At 41.4% G+C, this 27,401-nt stretch overlaps 2 protein-coding genes across 2 annotated transcripts in view; one reads left to right on the plus strand and one right to left on the minus strand.

Moving 5' to 3' along the window:
• SLC25A6 (solute carrier family 25 (mitochondrial carrier; adenine nucleotide translocator), member 6) overlaps window positions 1-3,064 on the plus strand; it is a 4,376-nt gene extending 1,312 nt beyond the window's left edge. Inside the window, exons 3-5 of the mRNA XM_010580480.1 lie at window positions 495-1,029; window positions 1,757-1,897; window positions 2,396-3,064. Of these exons, the coding sequence (XP_010578782.1) occupies window positions 495-1,029; window positions 1,757-1,897; window positions 2,396-2,553 (834 nt within the window). The 3' untranslated portion in view covers window positions 2,554-3,064. The remainder of the gene's footprint in view (window positions 1-494; window positions 1,030-1,756; window positions 1,898-2,395) is intronic.
• A 1,927-nt stretch (window positions 3,065-4,991) lies between these two features.
• Window positions 4,992-26,980, minus strand: LOC104839873 (granulocyte-macrophage colony-stimulating factor receptor subunit alpha-like). Its single transcript, XM_010580449.1, has 12 exons — window positions 26,838-26,980; window positions 19,065-19,162; window positions 18,758-18,894; window positions 17,623-17,743; window positions 16,352-16,481; window positions 16,084-16,265; window positions 13,990-14,129; window positions 11,167-11,208; window positions 10,101-10,230; window positions 9,360-9,453; window positions 8,633-8,714; window positions 4,992-5,784 (listed from the first exon to the last, which is right to left on the minus strand). Exons 2-12 carry the CDS (start codon window positions 19,150-19,152, stop codon window positions 5,716-5,718), a joined length of 1,215 nt encoding a protein of 404 aa, XP_010578751.1. The 5' UTR covers window positions 19,153-19,162; window positions 26,838-26,980; the 3' UTR covers window positions 4,992-5,715.
• Between the last annotated feature and the right edge of the window lie 421 nt (window positions 26,981-27,401).

Consider the following 27,401-nt stretch of genomic DNA (forward strand, 5'->3'; position numbering starts at 1 on the left):
GCCCGCCGCGGCCGGTGCGGGCCGTCGGCTGCAGGTAGCCCCCGTCTTCACGTCCTCGTCTCCTGCCTGCCCTTGTCCCCTGACGGCTGGGCCCTTCTCTTCTGGCGAGCTCTGAAGAAGCTGGGAAGCGATTTTAAGGCTTTTTCTGGTTCTTAGGATTGTAGAAGGCCTCCCGTGTCCCTGGTTCTTTCTTCACACGCATCCTCCGGTTTTGTGTGTCTGTGTGTGTGTGTGTACAACCGAGGGATTTAATTCTTGAGCATGAACTAGGGTGAATCCTCCAGTTCTTTGGCCTTCACCAAAATAGGAATAAATGACAGTTCTTAACAGTCTTAAGATTTAGACTGTCCCAGCAGCTTTTGCTTGGAAGCTTGCTACTACCACTGATTTAGTGTGGTTAACAGAGGCTTAAGCTCTGGGCACAACTGCCATCAGGTATTCAGGCTTAACACCTCTTTGTTTTATAGTAGAAGCAGTCTTAAGCCCAGCTGTAGTGCAGGCCCGTCAAGGCATACAGTCAAAATACGTATTTTTATTTGCAGGTACAACATGCAAGTAAACAAATTGCTGCTGATAAGCAGTACAAGGGTATCATCGATTGTGTAGTGCGTATTCCAAAGGAACAAGGAGTGCTGTCTTTCTGGAGAGGAAACTTGGCAAATGTCATCAGATACTTCCCAACTCAAGCTCTCAACTTTGCCTTCAAGGATAAGTATAAGCAGGTGTTCTTGGGAGGTGTAGACAAGCACACTCAATTCTGGAGGTATTTTGCTGGTAACCTGGCTTCTGGTGGTGCAGCTGGAGCCACTTCCCTCTGCTTTGTCTACCCCTTGGATTTTGCAAGAACCCGTTTGGCTGCTGATGTTGGAAAAGCTGGTGCAGACAGAGAATTCTCTGGTCTAGGGGACTGTCTAGTCAAAATTACCAAGTCTGATGGTCTGCGTGGCTTGTATCAAGGGTTCAATGTCTCTGTCCAAGGCATCATCATCTATAGAGCTGCCTACTTTGGGATCTATGATACAGCAAAAGGTAACATTTCAGAGGGGATCTGATAAACCTATTTTCAGGAATGTATTGTCTGGTTTATGTCTGTTCTTGGATCTTGCTCTGTGTCTGTCTGTAGTAGCCATGTAAGCATGGAGGGGGATATCGGTGCCAACATCAGTGACACTGCAGTGTTCAAGGCAGAACTGGGGCATGCGTTGAAGGCAGCAGGGTGCTTTGAAGTACTCCTGATTTTGTACTTAAAGGAGTTTCTCTAATGCCAGCAAAGCATGTTGGTAACCATACACGATTGTAATAAGTTCTTTTTCGTTCAGTGCGTTACTGTAGTTATATTGGACCAATTCAGGTGTGTTTAGCCGAGTGGGATTGAGCGGTGCTTTTACAAAGCACTTGTTAAGATTGACATTTGGGCATAGAGTGCAGGGTAATTCACAGGAACAGTGACTTAGTTCAGTGACATTTATTTCTAAAAAGAGTAGGTAATAGTTAGATTTCTTCTTGTGCCAGTCTGAAAAGAATCCTGGTGCTTCAGTGTTATCTGTTTTGATTACCCAGGAGGAAATCCTCTGAATGTCCTTTAGTGTTTTTTATATTGCTTCAGCAAGTTTAAAGTTTGAGTGTCTTGTTGCAGTCTCAAAGTATGGCTTTACAATGTTTCATAATAGTTTGTCTAGTAAAGTAGCTGTCATCCATTGAGTGAACTGGAAGAGGATGTACCAGATAAAAAGCTAATTACTTTTTTTTATTGCAGGCATGCTCCCAGATCCCAGAAATACTCATATTGTTATCAGTTGGATGATTGCCCAGACGGTGACTGCTGTGGCTGGTGTGGTCTCCTATCCTTTTGATACAGTGCGGCGTAGAATGATGATGCAGTCAGGGCGCAAAGGAGGTAGGCTGTTAATTTGTGTAGTTCTTCAAGCAGCATTAACAAGATGGGGTTCTTTTTTCCTAATAGTCATCCCTCAGCACTTACAGTTCCTTGTTCCATAAATCTGGTATAAGTTAGGTTACATTTAAATGATACGAGGAAATGCAGTAGGGCTCAACTTGTGGTGTTTGTCCAGAATTATGCTGAGGACTTTATAGAATATGAAATGGGCAAACGGACTGCCTGTTTGCAATGACAGATTAAATGAAGGCAATTAGGGGACAGTATAATTGCCAAAAAGAAGGCTTAACATTTTTTTTTTTTGTGACTTAGGTTTTAGTAACTAGGCAAGCAGATAGGAAACTTTTCTACTACCTGAACTTGAACTAAGTATTGTGTTACAGTCTTAATGTGGTTTGGGACATCACAAAGTAGCTAGAGAAGTGAAACAGGGCAGTTGTTAAAAACATCTTAGATACAATTATAGGAGTTAAAAATGACTCTGCTCTTTTTCTACAGCTGATATCATGTACTCTGGAACAATTGACTGCTGGCGGAAGATTGCAAGGGATGAGGGAGGAAAGGCGTTCTTCAAGGGTGCATGGTCTAATGTTCTCAGAGGCATGGGGGGTGCTTTTGTGCTTGTGCTGTATGACGAATTCAAGAAAGTCATTTAAACAGCCTAACTAGAATTGGAAATCAAGTTGAGCAGATCATGTAGAATAACTACCATTATGGACCATTGACCTTCAAGAAATTCCTGTGAGTCTTATTTATCGGAGCCAGATGATATTTGTAGATGGGGCTAGAAACTGACATAGAGGACTGATCCATTTCTCAGTAACATGCATGAAGACACTGGATCTGGCAATTCAGTGTGGTGATTTTATTATTTTTTTTTCAGCAATGTGGAGTGAGTGGTATTGGTTCTGGGTCCAAAGTGGCTGGGTCCAATTTAGGCAGAAAAAATAGTTTGCCTGTGGATCAGTCCCCGGTTTCAAGTCCTATCTTCTAGGACCATAAAATTGTATTTGAAAGTACTTGCTAACAAATCATGTTCTTTTCCACTTGTACTGAAGCACTATGTACCATTTTGCACAGCTGAACATCTAGCAATTTTGTTTTTAAATTGGGGCATTCTGCTGTAAAACAATAAACATACTTACTCTGTCTGTGTTGAAATTACTACATAAAAGCTTTGGGAAAGCCTCTTTTGTTTGAAAACTTGTTTCAGATAATGGTTCCTCTGATATACTGCACTGTAACAGAATAAGCTTGATTTTTTTAAAAAAAAAAAAAATTGAATGTGAGAACTTCAGTGGGGTGGGGTGGGGGAGCATGGATTATACTAATAGAAACTACTCCCATTCTTTGTGCCTGATAGTGTACAATGGGCTGCTGCAATTGGCTTTTTGCATGATTCTTAGAAATTGATTTACAACTTTTCATATGATTTAAAATGGGGTGTTTTCTGTTGTAGTGCTAGGAGAATCCAAAGTCCCAAGGACAGTCAAAAAGTAATACTCTTGCCCTTGGTAAAACAGCTTAAAATGAAATTTTTTTTTTTTTTAAATCAATATAGAAAGCAACATGGCATTCATGCAAAAACCCAGGAACCTAGTAAATGCCTTCAACTTCTGAGTAACCTGTGTATTGTATTGTTGCTGCTATTTGGAAATGCTGATTGTGCCATTCAAGATACTGTTTGGCCTGATCTGTAGCAGTGGTCAGTACCTCTGTGGAAGGTGAATTTAATCTGAAATGAGGTTCATTCTAAGAGGTGAAGTTGATGGGGGGTGTGAGAGGGAATAACTGCTTCTGTGTAGCTGTAAAATATAGATCAAGATAGGTCAGCCTTCAATATTAACTGATTGATGTCTAGTTCCAGGGATTGTCAGAAGACCAAAATCAGACTGAATAATATCTTGTACTGCTATTTGAGATAATGTAATACCTGTGTGCCGTTCTTCATATGTACATAATCTTACTTTTGTACTTTGTAATCTGCAAAGACGTGGTAGGGGGACCAGTAAAGGAAAACAAGGTGTTCATCTTCCAGTTGTGTTTTTAGGAACTCCCTGTATCTTGAGAAAGAAACTATGTCACTGTATGAATCATTGAAGGCTGACTGAGCTGTCTTGAGTTCTTTGTGTGCCTTCTGAGGTTGCTGTTCAAGATGAAGTATTTAAATTAACTGCTTGGCTTTGGCTGATTATTACCTTCCTCTCAAACATAATTTACCTTTTTCCTTTCACTGTTGCACAAGCACTGCTTTCAACATCTGTATGTGAATGTAAGTATGTTACACAGCTACTTTGTACACAGGCTAATAGCAAACTTTATGTACCCTCTGCAAGTGTTCTTTATCCTGTTTGGTAATGCTAGCTCCCTTGTGGTGCGGACAGGTCATTTGCTGTTTCAGTTGTATTTATATTGATTTGGGGGGGCAGGGGAAGAGTTTTTGTCTATATAAATACATGGCTTAGGTTTATTTTCTGTACTGGTGGCTTGAAAGGTAGAGATGATGATAGGATACCTCACTGTGAGTGTATGGTGGCCCAAGCTTTGAGAGGAAGAACCGAACATGACAATTACTTAAGCAGCCCCTGAAAGAGGGAGGACATTTTTCACCTCCACTCCAGAACTAGGTTTTAACCAGAAATAGGAAAATAAATCAATGCAAGTGTAGGTGGTTTTTTAAGTGGAACTGCAATTTACCGATGCTGTGTGTTCAGCATGTACTACTTGGTGTTCAATTTATTTTTTTTTTTAGTATATGGCTTCCCTTAGTCATGCAGCAGCAATTTTCAGTGTGTGATTATGCAGTGTGGGAACGTAAGAGGCAAACAATAAATGAGACTTTTAAAAAAAGCATTTGTTCTCTGCCTTATTGGAACACTTGTTGAAATGTATTTATTTTGAAAAATATTTTTAACAGGAAAAGATCTGGAATTTGTTTAAGAAAACACTGGCATGTATAGCCTATATTATTTTTAAAAGGCATTGGAAATAGGGCTTGCATCCTGTGAAGGGAAGAAATAAAATGCATTGGTGTGAAGGAAATCTTTACATTTAAAATCCAGTTATTAAATCTTACTGCAGATTTTATTCCAATTCTCACAGCACTTACACTGGATTTTTTGAAGATTTAAATACTGTCTATGTGAGTTAAGTCCATATTAATACTGCAGAGGTTCACATTTGCATTGGAAATACTGAGCTCATGAAAGGGTTGACTGGCAGCCCAGCATTAATAGTTAATTTTGGCAAGTGTCATTTTATTTCCCATTTTCTGTTTTGCATAAAGTTAATTGAATATACTGTGACACTTCAGTATTGCTGGTTGCAAGGTTGAAGGGCAATTTTAAACACTTTAAAGAGCTAGTTTCTGCTTCAGAAAATACTCTGGATATATAAAAATGATAAGCTGGGAAAATTTACTCCTGTGGCATTCTTAAGCAGTCCTATCATCCTCTAGGAAATCATATTCAGAGGAAAGAAGCATCATAGCGATGAAGATGGGAAATAAGTTTCTTTTGTGTTGTGGATGAGGGGCCTTGTCTTACATTGTGAAGGAAATCTCGGTGAGGTTTAAGCAAGTCTTCACAGCGGACGTTTGCAGAAAAGCTTAGCTGCCAGGCATTGTGTTCTTGAACAACGGGAGAACAAATTTTACTGATTTTCTCCACTTTTTTCCACTGCTCCATTTTAGATGGATTTTTATGGGACAGACTTTTATAGGTGATTATAGTAATTTCTGGTCTGGTTTGAAGTACTTGTCAGGGGAATCCATGATTTTCTTTCATGTTAGGGAATTCAAGTGTTTTCTTTTTGGAAAGTTAGGTCATCTCTTCAACCATAGTTATTTCCTCGGTACAATGTGTTTTTGGTAGATTTACATATTTTGTCTAAAGAGAAAGAAAATTCTGTAACATGTAATAATCTCCAGAGTCACTGTTGATCAGAGAACATTTCTAAATATTAGATACACCAGTACCAAAGTCTTGCGATTTTAATATGTAAGTAATGCTTGCAAAGCAGGAGAAAACAGTTAAGTATTGTTTGACTTTTAACATCTGTGGTCAGTACTAGCTATTTGTCAGCAGAAGGAAAAAGAATAAAAGTTGATTTAAATGATAGACAACCTTAACTGAGACAATAGGAGAAATTTATTCAGTGATTATTGTCTGAGTTTTGCATACGTAGGCATTAACTAGACTTACAGAGAAAACATTTTGGTTGCTATCATACAGTTTGATGGTGGTTAACCTGGAGAGTTCTATGATGGTGGAAGTTTCTAGGTAAGATCATAGTACTGATACAGCGCTTGGGGCTTAAAATATTGAGGGGAGGTAAATTTGATTTTTAAAAAAGGAGGGATTGTAAGGGGAGGGGTAGGGAGAAAGGGGCAGGGAAGGCAAGCTTGCTGTAATATTGAGGGTATGTCACAGAACATCAAACCCAGATGTCTTGGTAGGGAATTCTCTCTAGGAAATCTCTGGGATTGGTAAGCACTGCAGGGCTTTGTGGTCATGGTGTTTTGTGCTACTCGGCCATTCTCCAAGGAAAACAATGCATCTGCACACAGAGTGTGTCTTGCAAGTTCTTGGGAGGTATTTAATTCAGGAAAATTAAAACAAAGTATTAAAGTATAGTTCTGGGTGAGGGTGAGGAAAGCATTTGGGGTGAGAATGACCAAAAAGTGAAGGAAGTTGAGTAAAATAAAATGGATTAGAGGAATGCAAGGTGTGTGATGTACTGAGTGAATTGGTTGGTAGGATCTTAGCCACAGCAAATAAGAAAACCAGCAGTTCTTTTATCATGAGTGTTAAGGATACAAGTGCAAACTCAGTGCAGAAAGGTTAGGGTTGTAAATCATGAGGTTTTTCAGTGATCTAAGGAAAAGTTATATTGTGAAACAGGACAAATAATGAGAAAACGTGAAAGGTCATCAAGTAAGTAGGGACAAAATGAGGAAACACAAGCTTTAAAAATGTGTGATTAGCAAAGGACATTACAGGTTTCAAAATGACTCCCAAAAATATTAGCACTAAATGCCAGGAAGAGATAGTCAGGTGCAAATCTCCCAGAGAAGGAGAGCTCTCCTGAGATAACCTATTTGTGCTTTATTACCCGCTTTGAAGAATTACAGCATTCAATCAGTGTTAAAGATACCTGAGTGTGGAGAGAAGAAGTAAAATAGAACTAAGCTTTAAGGTTAGATTAAAATAGTCAAAAGAGTCATCTAGAAACTGTTTAGACACGTCAGAGACTTACAAATTATCTTCACAGTGCGTGTTGGCAGGTATGAGGCAACCTGAGCTGAGGGCTTCGCGTGAACTCTGACAGTCAGTGCTGATAAGTTGCTGCTTGCGTGGAAGTGCCTGTGCCACCGTCTACAAAACCACATCCACAAAGGCTTCTGGGTTGTAGCGGGGTGATGTGAGTGGTTCCGGTAGTATATGCGCAGGAATTTGGAAGCTGCCCAAGTTTTGTAAAAGCAAGCAATCTGGAGTCTGCAGTTTCTGAAGGACTGCTTGCTACTTTACTAGCAATTGCTATTTGATAAAAGGATGGACTGTGGGCTGCTGCTGCTGCGTAGCCTTAGCTCTGGCAGCCTGATATGAAGTGAGCTATCAGGTATTTATGACTTAAGGTATATGAGGAAACTCATCCAAGTTACATCGCTACCTGCCTTCTACTAAAGCCAAAGTGGTAGGACCAAAGAGAAGTAAGTTAGAACAATGTGCTGGTATGAACTATATACACTAGAGAGTTTTAGGAGTAATAGCTTTGAGGATACTTTGTAAAGGATTGAAGGAAAATTTCCGTGTCACTTTTGAAAGCCTCATTGAAAAGGGTACTGTTGCCCAGTGAAAGGTTGTAGGCAATAAACAACTAGCCTGATACATTGATTTAAAGTACATCTTTACTTCAGCCAGCTGATAGAAAGCATTCCCTTGCTATGCAGACACTGTACAAACCACCATTCAAATGGACAAATGAGAGGAGAAGCATGAACGGTTTGAAGCCTGGTTGTCATGATATGTGAAAAAAGACTGGAAGAGTGAGCTGCCGTTGACAGTGTGCAAGTGTGTAAGATACTGTAGACAGGAAAGGAATAAGGATAAGAAGTAATGGATTTTAAGTGCAGCGAAACAGGCTATTAATAAAGCTTTCTAAAAGTAAGGCTAATTAAACGTTGGAATAGACTGCAGAGGGATGCTACAGAATATCGGTCAAACACAATTTGCACGTAACATTGAAACTGTCATAGCTAATCCTATGCTGAAGCAAAGAGGACGGCTAGTTAAGCTGTTGAGACTTTCCAGCCCTGTTGATTTTCATGATTCAATGCAACAGGATTTTTACATGGGTACAGGTCAGACTTGTATATATTCACATTGTATTATGATCATTGATATTTGAAAATGCTAATGGAAAATGCTTCCTCACTGAGGTTATTTTCAAAGTGTGAACAGCAACCTAGAAAAACTGCTATATGCAGAAATTACCAGTCTCAGTCAAAGTGATAACTCTGGTCTTAAAATATGGCTGCAAATATGTACAGGATAATCCCTAGTCTCAGCACTAGCATAGAGCATTTCTAGTTTCACAACAGCATACTTTGCATGAAAGCGAATTAGTTTTTAATGGACCAAATTTAACGCTCATCTTTATATGCCAATTATTCTAGTCTTTGGCCTGTCGTAGTTTATAGTTAACAAATTTGACTGAATTGAAAAGAAAGCATACCTGGATATCTTCATCAGTTGATGCATCAAATTTTTCTCTTGGTTGTGGTATGGGAGAAAATATGCTCTTGAAACTGCAATACCTTTGGGTAGAAAATGGGATTGCGAAGAAATTAAAAGTCCTGGTAATATAACTTAACACAAACATTTTGTGTTGTACTTAAGGACATTTTTTACATTCAAGATTAAATAGCTGTTGCTCTACAAATCACTAAGTGAGAAGTAAATTATATTGAGTGTAGACTGAAGGGTACCTATTAGTACACTTATCACTGGGGTAACTAAAATTTATTTTGTGACCAGTAAATACTTTATTAAACAATGACTTTCAATAAATCACATGACATAACTTTCTTCCACAAGTAAGTGAGAAGTTTTATCAGAATAATGACATCTTCGTTTGTCCCTCTTCTCTCTTGTCTGGTAGTGTCTGAAGCCAATGGCTTCAAAGCGATGTGGATGTTAAATGTTTAAAAGTGAGAACAGAAATGTTTTTGCAGGATCTGGTGGAATCCATCACTTACTAACTTAAATATCCTTTCCCCCTTTTTCACTTGGAGTGATTTTCCATGCCAAAGTGCCATCCATGACAATACTGGTAATAATACCTCATTACATTAATAATCAGATTATTTAAGTTTGTAGGTAGGAAGGTAGGAAACAGGAAGAATGTGTTTCATAGAAATAATACTGTATCAATAGTTTCTACATCAATAAGGTTGATTTACCTTTTGAAAAGAAAATATTGGAGCAGTGCCACTGAGATTGTTCCAAGTGCTATCAGAAATAAAATCACAAAAATAAAGTAATCTTTCCCTTGACCTGAAACATCCAAGAGAGAGAAATATCTTAGCATGCCAAAAAGCTACCTTTGTGACTGTCAGTAATGAATGCAAATTTCCCCTGATTATCTGAAGACTTCAACTTGACTTCTTACAGAACCTTGTAAAAAAGTTCAGGTACACGTGACTCATTTTAAACATTTAAAATGTAGAGAATTAAAAAAAAAAAAAACAGAAAAGGAGAAAAAGAAACAGAGTCAGAGAACGAATAACAGAGCAAAAGTGGCGGAACTGTAACAAGAGCATTGAGGAAAGGGTAAAAAGGAAGATGCAGAAGGAAGGAGATGATATTCATGGCAAAAACTTAAAGAACTGAAAGGCAGCCTCAGCACTTCAGACCGAAGACAAGACTGGGTCTATCTCAGCCTGTTCCTGTAGCCCTGGCATCTGAGTGACTGCTGCCTTCAGAATCCCACCTAATCAAAGCCTCCCTTTGGTATCAGCCTCCCTTGCCATAGTATTGGAGCTTCTCCTCCACATGAATAATTTCCACCCAGTTCCTTCCATGTCTTTAGGTAAGAATGAAGATTTTAGTTGTATCTGTGAGTGTGAGGGAGCAAGGGAGGCAAACATGGTAATACTGAAAAAAAAAATAATCTGTATTAAAATAAGATTTCACAGTCTTACCAAACTCGATGGGTTCGCTCCATTCCCCCCAGTTTGAGCTTACGGAACAGTATTTTCCACGTGCTCTGATTTTCAGAATGTATTTTTTTTTCTCATTGTAATTTTGGAATTCGTAGCTGTCAATTCTTACCTAAAATCAAAGCAATCAGACTGTGCATTTCACCCCATAGGAAAATACTAATAAAATTTGGGGTTTAATTTCCTGATACAGTTTCTATAAAAAACTAATTTGTATGATTTTGTAGGTGTGTAGTAGTTAAATGTTCTTCTCCCCAAATTTAAAACCATGATAAATTAGTTCATCCTGCCACCAAACTTTTCTGGATTTTGAACTTCATTGGGTCTTTAATTTATTTTATTATGCTTTAAGGACACTTTTTTCCCTGTCCTTGTTTATGGATCCTAAAAAAACCCAGAAGGACAGAAAGGTGAAACTGGGGAAGTACCCTATAAACTCACCTTACAACCTTTACAGGGATTAACCATGCAAATATTCCCTGGGTGGTGTCTGTCTTCGCTAAACAGACTTAATGTCTGTGAGACAATCCGATAACAGAACTCTATCATCTGGCCTCATGACACTATACAAAGTCTGGAATCTGCCAGGCCTAAGATGCTTCCAGGGCTGAGGGGACCCCTCATCCGTCAGGGGAAGACTGGCAGCGTGTATTAACTTCCACGGGTTTTGAAGATCTCGGCGATCCCTCTGTCTAGCTATCCTGAACTACAGTGGTGTTTTTCCACCAACAGATATGAGAAAGGGAATGTTTCCAATTTTTATTAAGCAAAATGTCACATCTGTCTTAAGCAAAATCTGTTTGTGCAATAAATGGAAAGTATGAAGATTTGTGAAATGCATGGAAAAGCCTGCTTAGTCTAAGCTACCCCATCCAAAAGGGATGTATTAAGTTTAGACATAAAGATACCACAGGAACATGTTTTTCTAAATTCTCATCGCTATATTGATACCAAAACTATAGTTCTAGAAGTAAGTATATTTTATATAATGGTATTTATATGCTTAAGTGGGCAAAAGCACAAATTTGTATATGACAAGAATACTTACTTCTTCAGAATGATCATCCTTTTTCGCTTCTTTGGGGTCATCCTGCAAACCAAAGAAAAAAATCTTCATTTTTATTACTTTCTTGCCACACAGTCAAATACTTCTCCCTCTTTTGTTCTCATTTTCTTCCTTATAAAAATTGTAAGTAATTTTAAACTGAAAAATCAATTGGATATTGTGCTCCAGTAATATCCCAGAATATAGCACTTTATTCAGGGTTTTGGCTTCCTCCATTTCATTTCAGAAAAGGAAGGAAACATGAATTATTTATCAGTGGCTGTGAGAAGGTGTATTTGGCTCTAAGGGTGTATTTACACTGTACATTCTCATCCAGCAGAAGTATATCCAAATTACGCAAGCAATCAAATTATCCTCCAAACACAGCAGATCTGGAAGCTGTGATTTCACAATGGTTTGATAACATGGAGCAGAAAATTGATGTGAACAGCAAATTTACCCTCCTTCCAGTCAAAGTCTCTGTTAGATGTCTGAGTGATCCATACTCAGGGTCTTTCCACAAAGTACTCTGAAGAGCTACTTACACATCCCATACAGTCAAAATTTAATTAACTAGAATCAAACATTGACCTGGATCAAAGAACCTGAAAATTTTGAAAAAAAGGATATGTTCAAAAATGAGTGAAGAAAATCAACAGCAGTGATTTTTAGCAAGGATCCCAGAAAACATTGAAAAGCTGAGGTCCTGGAAACATCTGTCACATGTAATGTCAGAAGGATAGCTGGCATTATGGAAAAGTCAGAAAGATGTTATTGGAAAGAACGTCTCATTTCAGAAAATACACCCGCTGTGTATGTTGTATTATAAAGTAGACCAGTATTTCTCCATTACTCATCATCAGCTGAGCTCTTTCAACTTTTAGGACATGATGGAAGTCACCAGCCTATGCTGTGAATCGGGAGGGTGCAAATGAGTTACTTCAGGTGTGCAGTGTCATTTTAGCTGCCTTACCGCTGATGGTCCCCCCTGAAAAGTGTGAGTTATATCTGCTATCTCCATGTAGGTACCTCTGGGACCTTCACTACCTGTAGCACCTTACGGGGAATGAGACGCCTACTGCTCAGCTGCACAAAGCCCTGGATGTGCATTGACTGTTACAAGATATCTGTGCTCCTTTGCTGATGCCTATATTAAGGTGTCTCAGTCTGCGAGATGAATTTCACACCCAAATGTAGGAATCTGCTGAACTCCACTCATTCCATCTGCGGTGCGGGAAAGAAGAAATAATGTGTATTTCTTTAAAAGAAATGTTTTGATAATATTGCTTTAGTCATATGTTGTAACCTATATCTTCAGGTAAAACATTCTAAGTATTTCACACAAGATCTTGCTGTCAAATCATTCTAGCCAGCTGGAAAGCTATGTGTACTGCAACTGCTCCTTGAAATAGCTGCCAAGGCAGATACTATTAATGCATGCAAGAATCCAAACAGCCTGCAAGCTGCAGGCCTTGTTTTGAATGAATTGATGAGTTTTAATGCTGTATTGCTTTATTGTGTTTGTATATTTATGTTTAACCCTTAGCTGATCTTTCGTGTAATGGTCTTGTGTTACAAATGCCTGAGGAATTGCCACTGCAGTAAGCTTCTGAGCTGTGGCTGGGGTTAGGTAGGGAGCACTAATCTGTCACGGCACAGACATCATCCACGTGTGGAAATCATGTAAAGGTAAAGCAGGTATCCCAGGGATGGGGAGGAAGAGTGCTATTTCTTGCCTCCTTGTCAAACTCCTGGGCTCAAAGAGTTTTGCTGCCCTTTGTCCTTGGGGAGGTTAAAATTGGGTCTTTTAGGCACTGGGATTTGTGGAGGAGGATTTGATGCCTCAGCACCTCTGCTCCGTCGTACGTGGTGGAAACGAGACATACCTCAGCTGAGGTAAAGCACGTACTCTGTGCCGTCCTGCACTTTTCCTGCGGTCACTCTGGTAAGTTGGCAGTGCTCTGCCTATAGTGTAGGAGAAATCCCAGCTCACTTTTGGTACATACATGTTTACGTCTGAGAGAGACGTTTTAGATTCCTCTCCTCCAGCCAACGGGAAGAAAGAAGCACTTTAGGGACATGATTTTTCTGTCACCTGCCTTGGAAGGAGATGGTAACACCACACCTGACTGCAGAGATGTCTCCCCTGGGCCCGTGCGAACTTTCCCCTGAGTTGCTGGTATCTAATTTTTCAGAAGAGTGGCTTCTGTTTCAGCGCTGGTTTCAAACCAGAGGTTTTGGCGGACACTGTGTGGACCGGCGGGGGTCCACGGGTTAGCTCAGCCAGGCTCCGGGGAAGGACGGCGCCGGAGGGAAGGCTGCCAAAGGGCGACAGAGGTGGTGGAGGAGAGGTATGGGGGCTGAGGGGGGCAAAACAGTCCCACGTGTTGAAATGGAGGGGCTGAAGCCACCTGTAAAAAATGTATTTTTCCCTTCCTGGGAAGCAGGAGGAGGGTGAGGGGCCCTGGCCTGGGCTGGAGGCTGGCACTAAGGCAGCGCCCTGGTTGCAGATCGCAGGCTGCCATCACCCAGTCGTCTCCCGCGAGATGTGCTTATGCAAGGAAAGCATCTCGGGAGCTTTCCCAGCCTTTGGACAGAGACCCTTCGTGACATTTCCCTGCTCTCGTCTGCTTTTCTGCTTTGCGCCTCTGATCAGGTTGAAGTAAGGTTGTGAGCGGTGGGATGCGAGACCAGCAGAGCAGGAGCAGGAGGACAGCACAGCTTATGAAAGAGAAGTTAATAAATAAAGGAAACAGAAGTTTGCATGTTATAGATATGCGTGTACATAGGTACGGTGCCAAATACAAACAAAAAAATTGTTTTTACCTTATTTCGTATGCTTATTTGATACTGGAAACAGTCTGTGTCTTTCATATGACTTGTAAGGGGTGGTTGCCATGTAATTATGCAACCCACTGAATCTCTAGTGCAATTGACAGTGACATTTAATGGAGGAGTAAGTATTTCTGGAAGAAATGAAATAATTAATGGTCAGTAATCAGCTACAACTCGTGTTCATAGCAAAATACATGTGAAGTTGAGGCAACGGATGTACAACTGTGTGCTAAGGTTGTTAACAAATGTTATCTGCAAACAGGAGTAAAATACAGTAGCAAAAGTTGGGAATGTATCACTTTAGTTGTTGGACATCTGAAGTAACCGAAGTTCATGTAAAAAATGTATGAAGGATTTTCTGTAATTCAGTAGTACAATCAGCAGAGTGCCATTTTCTTCTACATCTAAATTTCACATTGGCAATGCAAGTCTCCATAGGAATAAACATGGAAGTTTTTGTTTGTGTGGTATTATTCATGTCAAGTCATCTGAATTTGAGTGCCTACAATAGAGTTGGCTAGGGGTGACCTAAGTGTCTACCACTCTAGTCAGCAAAGACCTCATCAGTAGTGCCCAGGATGTCTGCAAAGCTCTTTGGCGCACCGCGGAGCAGGCGTACTCGTCTGAATCGCTGTGGGCTTTACAGCCTGCACCAGCTGCAGGCAGGAGTCAGCCTCACGCTGCGGACACCGGCAGGACCCTGGTCTCTCACAGGTCCTGGGCCACGTCTGTGTGAGAGACTGGAAGAGTTAATGTCTCAAACCTTGTGGTGGGGCAAGTTCTGCTTAAAGACAAACCCTGCAGAGCAAGGAACCCAGGTGAAGAGCCCATCAGCTCAGACATCAGCAACAGGAGGGGGAGGGCGTGCTGGAGGGTGCGCAGCTCCCTGGTCTGATCAGCTGTTCTGATACAAAGATCCAACAACGGCCGTGTCTGCAGGGAAGGAGAAGTGACTCCACAAACGACCCCCAAGCCCAAAGGCTCACAAACTGCTCATTAGCCTGACGAGTTCGGGTACCCGCCCGAAGGAGGGGCAAGGATGATAAAAGGACACAGACCGAAGCCCCAGGTGCGCAAGCCCACCGGGACTGGACCCCTTGGCTGACTGCACCAACGCTGGACCCAGGACCGGTGAAATCTTTCTCTCTTCCTTTTTCTCTCTCTGTCTTCTTCTCTCTTTCCTTTTCCACAATCCCTACACCTCATCCGTTTCAAGACGTAAACCGTTGACCAAGTCTGAGACTAAGAGTAGATCCAGCCGCCCCTAGACCCTTCTCTGAGGAGGAGTCTGGAAAGCGAGGGGGTCTGCTCCGAACCTCCTGACTCAACGGGAGGGATCTCCTTATTCCCTGAATTGATGTATATGGTTACACGGGTTACAGAAGTAGTCTTATGCCAATTCCTGTTGTGAGAAACCCTGCCACCTACTACCACTCGTCCCCAGTTCCGTTTGCTTCTGTCATGAATAGAATCTTTAACTGATCTTTTGGTGTCATTTCACCTTAATTTAGCACGAGGGAATTTCGAATTAAATGCGACTCCTTGGTCTGTCCAGTCTGGGTCGTGACAATCTGCAAGCCTTGTGGATGCCTGAAGTGTCTGAGGTTGTCTCAAATGGCACTAGAGGCATGTTTTTAGGCAACTGAATTCTGTCCCAGATCTCTGTTGGAGCTTAAACACCTAGCTCACACATAGGTACCCACGTATTTAACTAATGCAGGCTTAATTTGCAAGTTGAACCCTCCCTCTGGTTTTAGGAGCTCTTGTGGCTCTCAGAGAGGCGTGGAATTAAGGGATGGCAAAATGAGCCCATCAGAAAGGGGGCCTTGAAAGTCTAACCGTTGCCTTTCATCATCTGGATTCCATGGATATGTTCACACCACTTCTCTGAGCAGTTATTTCAAGCTGCCTCTGCCTTTGCTTGTTTTAGTTAGCTGACAGAATATAGTTCCAAAAATTATCGGGAGTGAAGTCTGTCCTGCAGTGCAGGATCCTGCAATGGCTACAGGCTTTGTTTTATTCTTCTTTTCTCTTTGAGGAAAATTCCTTGCTTCTTTATTTTATAAAATAAAAATGTTCACTTACCAATTTTATACAGTTGAATGTACTCATCATAGAGCTGGATCAGGGCATCTTTGCTAGACCCACTCACCAGGAAGTAAGCTTTTTCAGGCTCTATCCTCACATTTTGGAACATACATCCTGTGTTTCTGCCATTTTCATCTTTAATGTAGAGCTCACATTCCATTGCATCATCATATGTGTTTCTAGCAAGGTAATTTAGTTAAATGTGGTCAGTGTGATGTGTCGAGTGAGAATTCAGACTTCCCTGGACTCAAGTGGACCTACTTACCTCGAGTTCTGCCAGTAGAGAAAATATTGGGTATCTCCTGGAGCATCCCTGCCTGGCTGCCAAGTGCAGTTCATGAGGGAGATGTTATAAATCACACAGGAGAAGTTTTCGATGGCTGACCCATTCATGCCTGCAAACACAGGAATATCTGTGATGAGGAAAAATTGTGTGACTGCTCCAAGCTGGAGGATCTTGGCACATGCTGAGATATGTTAGACACCTGCAACTCCAGCTGGTTATTGCTTGGGTTAGGAATGACAGCTGAGAGAGAAAGCTAGACTCTCACCCTATTTTGACTGCCTCTGAACAGTGAAACCTGGGAGTGAGCAGAACATTCACACAGGTAAAGGAAGGCACATTGCCTTATAACACCATCCTTGGTGCTACAGAGAGAAGAATTTGTCCTTTTGCAATTAATGCCCAGGAATCTACTCCTGAAGTGTTGACACACAGCATTTTAAAAGCTGAGATTTTTAAAAGTAAGGTTGGGCTTTTTTCTGCCCTCCAGTCAAACAGGCTCCTAGCTAGATCTTTCCACCCTGATGGGGGCAAAAGTGACTTGATCTCTTCCTTTTCTGGAGCACACTGAAGTGGGAACCTTGTTTCTTTGGAAGGTCCCTTGGGGCTGGGCTGGGCAGGCATGCTCAGCCTCCTTCTCTCTTCTCCTTCAGCCAATTTTCAGTGCCCCAACTTCGGCGAAAGGATGAAGGCTTCCTTCGCTATTGCCTCCAGCCCCCTCCAGCACCCAGTATTGAGGGCACGCCAGGGCCAGATTTGGAGATTGCTACCTTCAGTTTGCCCCTGGCTGCTTAGCATCGGCATTTCTTTTCCTCTCCTCCTCCCATTTTATGGGTTTCACTGATCCCCAGACTGTGCCTTTAGCTAGCGCTGTGGTCTGGCTCTTGACAAACTCAGCAAGAGCCCAGCAGAAAAGCATTTAATAAAGAAATGGGCGCTAACATCTTAATTTGTGACAGCCAGAACAGTTATTTGAATCCACCCTTAAACCACTGTAATTTAGTGGCATTTCGGAGCCCTAGTATGAAAGAGAATAATGCAATTACTGATACATTTGTAGTAATGCAGCTCTTGCAGAATTGTGGAAACATTCATTGCAGAGCAAATAACTTCAGCAGATCTGAAAAAAAATATTTTTAATAGAAAATAAAGTGGTTACCTACTGTGTAAGGGATTGTTTTCTACGGAAAATTGATTGTTTACCTTTAAAAGATTGCAAATGGAGAAAACCTTACCCAGACCATAGACATTACCTCCAGGGATAAAAGTGCAGTGTTTTGAGATGTTTGTGTCTGGCACTTCAATGATAAAGGATACCCCTTTGTGCAGGGGCATGTCGAGTTGCACTGGAAACCTGCATAGTGAACTATTCACCTGAAAGAGAAGACGTTAATGTTTTATTTCTCTGTTTTTCCTCTGCTGGTGTTAGATGATGCTGGCCATGGAAGTGCAACTTAGAAACTCAATTTGTAGGGCCAAAATCTTGCATGTATATGTATGTGTTTTAGGCTCAAGAGCTAACTCTCTCCTTTACCATTTGAGGGTGGTGTAGAATGGAGCTGAGTGATCAAAAGCATGACTACGCAAAAAGCTTTGCAGCTCAGGAGTTGGATGCTACACTAGAGTGCAACTATTAGAGAAGGCTAATAGTACCTCAGTGGCATAACAGAAGATAGTTAATAAATAGGGGAACCACAACAGAATTTAATCAAAGGATTAAGCAAAACAGAAGTCCTCGTCTGACCTCCCCAGGGGTCAAAAAGGTGTCTATGGCATTATAATCTTCAATAAAGATGTGATGTGGTTTTGTAATAAGTATTTCTATTTAAGACATCTGCTTTGCTAGGATAAATAAGCCATCTCTATCTCTCTTTCTGTCAAGCTTCCTACTTTTCTCTTTGGCTAATGTGGGCTTATAACATAACCTGTGCTACAGGCATGATCCATTTTACTGGGAAACAAGTGAAGAACTTGAGATAATGAAAATCAGTGGCAGTGTTTAGGGAATTAATTTTTTTATTTGAAGGGTCTCTTGCTCTGTCTCTCTAAATTTTCTAGGAGTCTCACAGCCCCTTTTTTCAGCAGCTACATCTCTGTTCATGAATCAGTGTAGGCACAGTTCAGGCTATTGCCTCTTTTCCACTTTGGTGCTGGAACTTCAGTTCCGTGGTATGCATGGGATGCTCCTCCTGCAGCAAATGCACCCTGGCATTCGTGACAGCTTTCCACAGCCCCTGGCAGATCAAGCTGTAGACTGCAAACAATCACTGATCAGATTTTACCTGCAGCTGATTCATTTTTTTCAAAGTAAGTGAAGTCGATAAAAGGTAAAGAAAAAGGCGCAATTATTTTCAATTCAATTATTTTCTCAATGAATAGCAGGTTTACCTCTTCCGGTACACTTCTCGTGACGCTGTTCCTGATGACACATTTGTACTTAGAGAAATTCTTGCTGCTCTCCCAGGACAGTTCCATTTTTCTCCAATTCATTTTTACGTTTGTAATAGGTGATTCTTGTTCCTCTGCTGAAAACGTACAGAATAAGCTCAGTAAGGATATGCTATTGTTTTTGTTGAATGCAGAGGATAGTATCTGTCAGGCTTAAGATGACAATTGCCAGATTAATTGAAAATATCTCTGATAAATGAAGAATTAAACACTGTTTCTCAGACTGTATCTACAAAAATATACTTACACCCCATACACTGGATGTCAGCATGCAGAGGATGAAATAGCACCACACACCACCAAATCACGCAAAGAAGTCCAAGAGTATCAAACATCTTTTCTTCTCTGGAAAGAGACAATGAAGCCTTCAGGGAAAAAAAAAAAATAAAAAAAAGAAAAATTATGCTAAAGTGTACTTTGGTTTCTGCAAAGCTTCATTTTTTTCATGGGAATAGTCAAAGATGATGTCTAATTCATCTCTAGCAAATATTATTTAGAAAAGCCAAGCAGAGGGTGTGCTTCAAGATGTCTGGCTGGCACCTCTTCTTTCAAAGAACTGAATAGGCTCACTCTTGTCTATTACAGTGCAGCAGTTTGAGATAGAGAGGCCACAGACCCTCATTAAGATACCTGCACTCACTTTATTTGGTGCAGAGACCATGATTTAGGATTACTGTTGTCCCACATAACTATCCTAACCATACCATCAGAAAGTCAGGTTTTGTTGCTCTCTGATCCTATGAACATCACTGCGGATTTTCCTACTCAGTGCTCCAGCTTCTGCTGCAAAGTGAGCTTTTAGACTGGCTTTCAACCATCTGTTAAAGGCACCCGTTGGGAAATGGATGGTTTGGCTTTCAGTTGTGTCAGGGTGTGGATGACTCACTCCTCCGTGAGTTCCCTGTTAAAGCCAGCATCACCACCAGGCTTGTTCAGAGCCTGTACCTGCTCCTGCCAGCATGTCTTAAGAGTGCATGGAAACCATCGATGAGATCTGAACTGTTCTCCTGGTTTCGGCTGGGATAGCGTTAATTTTCTTTCTAGTAGCTGGTATAGGGTTATGTCTTGGATTCAGTATGTGAAGAATGTTGATAACACTGATGTTTTCAGTTGTTGCTAAGTAGTGTTTAGACTAAGTCAAGGATTTTTCAGCTTCTCATGCCCAGCCAGCAAGAAGGCTGGAGGGGCACAAGAAGTTGGGAGGGGACACAGCCAGGACAGCTGACCCAAACTGGCCAACAGGGGTATTCCATACCATGTGATGTCATGCCCAGTATACAAACTGGGAGGAGTGGGGCTGGGAAGTATCGCTGCTCAGGAACTAACTGGGCATTGGTCAGCGAGTGGTGAGCAATTGCATTGTGCATCACTTGTTTTGTATTTTCCAATTCTTTTATTAGTATTGTCATTTTATTATTGTTATTATTACCAGTATTAGTTTCTTCCTTTCTGTTCTATGAAACTGTTCTTATCTCAACCCATGAGTTTTACCTTTTTCCTTCTGATTCTCTCCCCCATCCCGCTAGACGGGGGGAAGCAAGCAAGCTGCTGCATGGTGCTTAGTTGCTGGCTGGGGGTAAACCACAATGACTGTCTAAGTAAAACAGGAAGAGAAAGGTCTCAATCTCCATCAGGTTTTAGCAGGAATTAAATGTTGACCTGCTTACCTTTTTTTGACTATGGCAAATCTACAGTCTTGCTTCAAAGTCTTTTGGGGTTGATTTCAAGACTTCATGTAGTAAGGGCTTAATAGCCTTAAAATAATGTTTAGAGCAATGCCCTGAATCACTTCTCAGTCTGTTCCTGGAGGCAAAGATCAAAGCTGACAGCAGACATACAGTTTGTTTTGTGTATGTTATCTATCAATTTCAGTGCTCTTTTCTATCACTTCTTTTCTTTTATGACCACAGATCAGCAAAGAACAGCTTTCCATTCCAAAAAGTACCTTAGGAGCTGGAATTCTGATGGGCCTTTCCAAAGGCCATTTGGCACTGGATAGCCCTGGATTCAGCTGCTTTTCTGTTGTCCTGAATATCCCAAATAGCAGCATTTATCATAAACTTGATGACACTTCTGTCAGTTCCTGACTAACGAGAATGAATTTTTCATTTTTATATGTGATCCTTCACTTCTTACCTCTTTTCATGGAGAACTGAATATAGTAAAGAATCCCAGTTGCTAGGTGTAGTTTACTGTATCTCACTATTAAATTAAATAGTTTTTTCTACACTTCCTTTGTTATTATTTGTTTTGGGTCCAGATATTGTTGAATCTTACTGTGGATGTTATTAAACTTTGAAGATCTCTTTTTTGTAATCAAAATACGATGCTAGCTCGTAGAACTATGTCATAATCATTTTAAACTAACGTAACTACAGTGATACACAATTGAACTTGGGCTACAAAATATACTTGAGAGGCTAGGAAAAAATGCTGAACCTGCTTAGAGCTATTTTAGAGAATGTGACTATCAAGTCTTCATGTACGGTTCATTTGAATGAATATTTACATAACTACAAACAGTATACACCTTCATTCTTGGTATTTCTGGTTGTCTGCACCTACAACTTTGATTCTGTAAGTTGTCAGTATTTTCTAGAACCTACTTCTGTCTTTGTGTGTCTTTCAGTCCAATTTCCCAAAATGACATGGTATGTGCTAGTGATCCTTTTCAATGAAGAATGCTATAAAAGACATTTTTCAGTGTTTCTTTCCCCTCTTGACTTGCCTCCATAATGTCTTGATAATGGAACAGACTTATTAGCATACCTGCACATATCCTGTGTGGGATGAATTTTGGTATTAAGACATCTAAAAGTATCTACAAGTAAGTACTTACATAAGCACAAGTTGTTTAAGCTCCCATTATAGTCAATAGAGATCTGTGTGAACTCCATTCACTGCTTCTGCTACACATAAATAATTTCTCACTATTTGCTTTAAAGCCTTGGACTATTGCTATATAGAAGTCTTATTAACTTTTTTAGTATCTTCTGTTTTCCTCTACTGAGTTTCTTTGATTTGGAAGTCTTTTTCTTAAAGGCACTTTTTTAAGCAGCAACCAAATCTTACACTTGGTTAAATTTCTTTTGCCTACTTTTTTCTTTTCTCGTCTCTCGCAGAGCGTGTGAGTATTGCCTCTGGTGAAGCAGTGGTAGACCACGTGTAGGAGGCTATGCGTCCCCTTCCAGGCTGTGTGAGTGCAGGAGAGGGTTGGCATTGCTGCCTGGTTCAATGAGGTAATTCATGGCTGTACTTTCTTGTGTTGTCCTTCTCTAGCTTAAGAAACACTTGGTTCTGGCTGGGCTGGAGTTAACTTTCCCCAGAGCAGCCCATATAGTGCTGTGCTTTGTATTTGTAGCTAGAACGGTGTTGATAACGCAGCGGTGTTTGGGCTGTTGCTAAGCGGTGCTTGCACAGCATCAAGGCTGTCTCTCCAACCCCGTCCCACCCACCCCACCAGCGAGCAGGCTGGGGCGGCACAAGGAGTTGGGAGGGGACACAGCCGGGACAGCTGACCCCAACTGACCCAAGGGACATGCCAGACCATAGGACGTCATGATCAGCAGATAAAGCCGGGAGAAAGCAGGAGGGGTGTGGGAGGAGGCGTTCATTATCAAGGCATTTGTCTTCTGAAGCAACCGCTGTGTGTCCTGAGGCCCCCCTTCTCCAGGAGTGGCTGGATACCACCTGCCCATGGGAAGAAGAGAACAGGGAAAAACGGGATTGAGAGGGAGGCTTGGTGGGCACTTGGTGGCCAGCCAAGGTCAAACCACCACAGTATTTTTTCCCTGTTTGCTATCACAAATGGCTCTCCACTTGTTAAACTAGATTGACTCTGTTCTTAGAGGTTTACATCCCTCACCTCAGAATAGTCTACTTTAAATTTTTGCTTGTTGCAGCATCAGAAACCGAGGAGTCAGATGTTACAGATCACTGTAGGAACTTTAAATTCTAAGGAAGCGTGAGCCCTGCAAAGGGCGACTCCACATTCATTTCTGTGGTGTGGAGGTCTGAGCAGAGCTAGTCAAACAGTGGCATCAGTTCTTGTCAAACATATCTGTATCTTAGGTACCACTTTCCTTTTCTCATGGGAAGTTAAAACTCCTTGTAAGAGATTTCTCTATTCCCAACATTTGTTTTTCTGTTTTTTTCTACATGAGGAAGCAATACTGGTTAATGTTTTTTATTTGTTTTAGTATTTCCTAGTAGCGTAACTTCCTAGTAGCAATTCTCTTGATTGCAGGCATTTCTAAGGTTAATTCTAAGACAGTGAGGTAAATTCTTACAAATGCAGGAAAAAGAGAAACATGATAATGTTTTGTTACATGTCTGTCCTTCTATATTAATTTCATGGTCCTTTCAGAGTGCTGATTCCAGACTGACTCCATTTGTAGTGAAAGTAAAAACCTAGCCAGACCCTCCAAGGAAGCTGTAGTCTTGAATATTTCCAGGAGGCGCCTCACATTTTGTGGAAATTGGCTTCATGTGACCCATCCATCGTGGTCTCCAGGACACTATGTCAGGGTTGCAACAGAGACAGACTCTTCACTGTAGCCTGATTATTCTCTGCTTATCTCTTGCAGCATCAATTTTTTCTTTGTAAATCATCATGCTACAGCGAGGATGTGGCCACAGCTGCTGGGAGGTGATACTGAAGAATCTTAAGTACAAACAGTATGGAGGACTGGTTGTAAAATGCTATGTGAGATATTGCTCTCAATAGTTATTTCCACTTTCCCATGCTCTCAGTGATCTCTCCAGTAATGCACATAGGAACCTCGAGATCTCCTGTCCTCCTAGTCTGCCCCTTTTCATATAACTATATTTTTCTCCATTTTGTGCCATCTGTTCAGTCACTCTTAACGTTTTCTCCTTTCTTTCCTCATCCTACGTTCCTTTTTAGGCATTTGTTTTCCTATTCTCTGGCAACTGTGTGCTCACCTTTCCTTTATAGTCTTTGCTTTATTCTTCTTGTCATCTCCCTCTGTCTGCTCTCATGACTTCACTGCTTTCAAAATCTCCCTCAGGTTTCCTACACATAACAGCAGCCCCATACTGCAAGCACTGTTCACGTTTTCTCATGGAAACCCTTGTCTGGAGCACTGCCGAAGGAGTCGTCTGCAGCCCTGCCAGTTTAGAGGAGCGTGCTTGCTGGCACCGTTGCCTCCAGGCTCTGGACGTGACATGGGGCTTGCTGTGGGAATAGCAGGGCCTGTAAGCGTTCGCTTTCCTCATAAGAAATGATGATTTCCATTGACCACAGCACTAAGGGGGTTTGCTTCCCAAAGGATTCGTGTTTCACAGTTGACTGAATTTTAAAACAAATTACACACAAAAGGGTTAGTGTTGGGTCATGCCTGTGTTCTCTCTATCGCCCCAGCTGAATGTACCAACACAGACCCAGGTTCCCTGGCTTTTCTCTGGCCTGCAGGCAGAATAAGAGATATAGGAGCTGACCGACCCATACCTTCTGCCTGGTGGCCAAGCAAGTGGCTCCAGCACCACATCTGTAGGAGCTTTCTGCCTCCAGGACCTCCACCCTCTCCCAGACTGGTCGTTTGCAGACAGGTGTGGTAAAACTCCTCTGCTCTGAACAGACCTCTGTTTTGAAGGTGTCAGAAGGAACATGCATTTATGTCAAGCCAGTTGAGAGTGTTATTTGGAGGATCAGACCAGAAGAAACATATAAATTCTTGGGTAAGTGGTATTTCCTCATATTTCATTAATATAGGAGGTAATATAGAATCCATTAGGATGAAAACACCCATCCTTAACTCTATGCTTCTTTCTGCTTTGCTTCTTTCCTCTTTCTCCCCTGTCCAACCTCACAAGTGTCTTGACCTCTCAGCATGTGACTACACTGCTACGGAGGGGAGGGTCCCAGAGGGGACCCAAGCACCCAGTTTCCACACTTCTCAGTTCTTAGCTCAGTCCCTAGCTATCTTCTCCAAGACAGGTTTGCTATAAACCTAATCTACCTAAGCTATATGAATACGAGCCAGCCAGTGATACTTGGCCTTGGAGTTTTCTTTTATTTAGAGCTATGTGCATAGCCTGTATGTTGAATTTTTTCAGTAGCAAAATCTTATCAAGGCAACATTGCTAAACTTACTATCTAATGTTACCAGTTGTATGATGTGTCTTACTCAGCAGTAGTGATCATATCCCTGGTAAGTTGGATGCTAGCAAACGTGAGTCTGTCTGGTCTTTCGTAGCAAGGCATGGTCAAACTCAGTCTGCTCTAGAAGGATTTTAGTATCAATGTGTCAGAAGGAAAACACAGTCACATTTAAAAGCTGTGGTATGTCTATAGTGGTTTTTACAGAAAGTATCCATTAAATACTGACTTAAGCACCTTCAGTTCTTACCTTCTTAGTCTGTACAGTGTATTGTCTTTGCTCTTAAACTGTGAGTGCAGGATGATACCATAAAATGTCACCTAAGACCAAGGTTCCTTGGTTCTAATTCCCATCTTTGCCAGTGACTTTATTTCTTGAGTGGCTCTGGGAAAGTTACTCCTGCTCATGACATACTTCCAGGAATGAAAATATGAATTTTGCTCATAGGGTGATGTGAGGGTAAACTGATGCTTATACATTGTGGACATATGGGGAGTACCATACACTTGCTAAGCATATGAGGAGACATACAAATAGGAATAAAAACCTTACAATGCATACCAGACAATGAAATATCACTCTCAAATTGCTGTCTAAATGCAACTTTCCCAGGTTTAGTTCAGTCTTTAGATCCGTATTTTGATTTCTGTAGATGACAGAAAGCTGGGAGAAGTGGTTGATATACCACTGTTCTGCTTCAGAGGGACCTGGACAGGCTGAAGAAATGGGCTGACAAGGACCTCATGAAATTCAGCAAAGGGAAGTGCTGAGTCCTGCACCTGGGGAGCGACAACCCCTGGCACCAGCACAGGCTGAGGACAACCTGCTGGAAAGCAGCTTTGCAGAGAAGGCACTGAGCGTTCTGGTGGACAAGCAGCTGATGATGAGCCACCAGTGTGTCCTTGCAGAAAAGAAGGCCCAAGGCACCCTGGGCTGCACTGAGCAGAAGGTTGCCAGCAGATGGAGGGAGGTGATCCTTCCCCTCTGCTCAGCACCGGTGAAGCCAGACCTGGAGTGCTGGGTCTAGTTCTGGGACTCCCAGTACAAGAGAGACAGAGAGCTACTGGAGAGAGTCCAGCGAGGAAACAAAAAGATGATAAGGGCTCTGACATATGAGAAGAGGCTGAGGAAGCTGGGACTGTCCAGCCTGGAGAGGTGAAAGCTCGGGAAGATCTCATCCACGTGTATAAACACCCTACTGTGGGGAGTAGGGAAGACAGAGCCAGACTCTGCTCAGTGGTGCCCAGTGACCAGACAAGGGGCAGCGGGCAAAAACTGAAATAATGGAAATTCAATTTAAACCCAGAAGACACTTTTTTACCGTGAGGGTATTCAACCACTAGAACAGGTTTTCCAGGGAGGTTGTGGAGTCTCCAACGTTGCAGATACTGACTGGGCAAAACCCTGAGCCACCTGCTGTAGGTGACCCTGCTCTGAGCAAGGGGTGGGACAGGACAATCTCAGGAAATGCCTTCCAGCCTCAACCATCCCAAGATTCTGTGATTTACTTTTTTTTCAAGAAATAGAAATCGACATATTTCTAGTTAGATTAATTTATAGAAAGGGTACAGAAAACAGCATTTCTTTCAGTTATTGCAAAATAGATGTCAGATAACAAATGTCAAATAGCGCAACAGACATTGTAGACATTTCGTAGCCTTCCTTCAATCTTTCAGAAAGCTTTAGAAATTTTATATATACACAGATTTACATTTTTAATCAAATAGGCTAAAGCATCACCAAAATTTTGCCTAGACTTTCTTAAACAGAAAGCTAATCCAGATTTTGTACATGTGCTAGTATAACTATACCTAACTTAATCCTTGTTAAACATTTGTATTCTGCACAAAATCTTCTGCGGCACAAGAAAAAATAATAGACAGCAATAAGAGACATACCTCTTCTTGAAAACCCCGTCTTCCTTTATCTTGTTTGATTTTGGATCACAGTGGCAAGGACACTTGAACCTGTAGTTGTGGTCATGCAAGCATCAGTAAGTGTTTTGCTTTGCCAGTTAAAGTTTTTTACTGCATGCAGCTGTTAAGTGGCAAATGCTGCAAGTCAGAAAGCGACTCAGTTTATCATTTCCCTTACTGCTTCTGAACTTCCTTAAATTTCCTAATTTGCAGATGTTAATGATTTCACACGAACTGATCACGCAACTAACTCTTCCTTCCTCTTACATTGGATGAACTAACCATTAATAGTCACAATATGCAAACTTATTACATAAAAATGCATAAATACTCAGTACTTATAGTACCTGAATATGCTCATAGAAATACCTCTCCTACAAATAAACACATTTTCATAAATAATATGTTCTGGAAACAACAGCAGTGTTGTGTGCCTAGTCCATGTTTAAAGTGCTTATGACATGGCCACTTATTTCTGTCACGACCTGACTGGCTGTATATGTTGTTTACGACCCCTTCACCAGCCTAAGTTCTCCTTTGAGGAAG

This window comes from Haliaeetus leucocephalus, unplaced genomic scaffold (assembly GCF_000737465.1).
Source record: "Haliaeetus leucocephalus isolate CR32 unplaced genomic scaffold, Haliaeetus_leucocephalus-4.0 Scaffold712, whole genome shotgun sequence".
NCBI lineage: Eukaryota > Metazoa > Chordata > Aves > Accipitriformes > Accipitridae > Haliaeetus > Haliaeetus leucocephalus.

What these genes read in the sequence shown, in the direction of transcription:
- LOC104839873 (XM_010580449.1), bottom strand. Translation starts at nt 19,152, where the DNA reads ATGTTTGATACTCTTGGACTTCTTTGCGTGATTTGGTGGTGTGTGGTG. An exon ending in CTCTACTGGCAGAACTCGAG is followed by an intron (nt 16,266 to 16,351) that starts GTAAGTAGGTCC and finishes TTACCTTGCTAG; the next exon opens with AAACACATATGATGATGCAA. An exon ending in CATTCAACTGTATAAAATTG is followed by an intron (nt 14,130 to 16,083) that starts GTAAGTGAACAT and finishes CATTTCTTCCAG; the next exon opens with AAATACTTACTCCTCCATTA.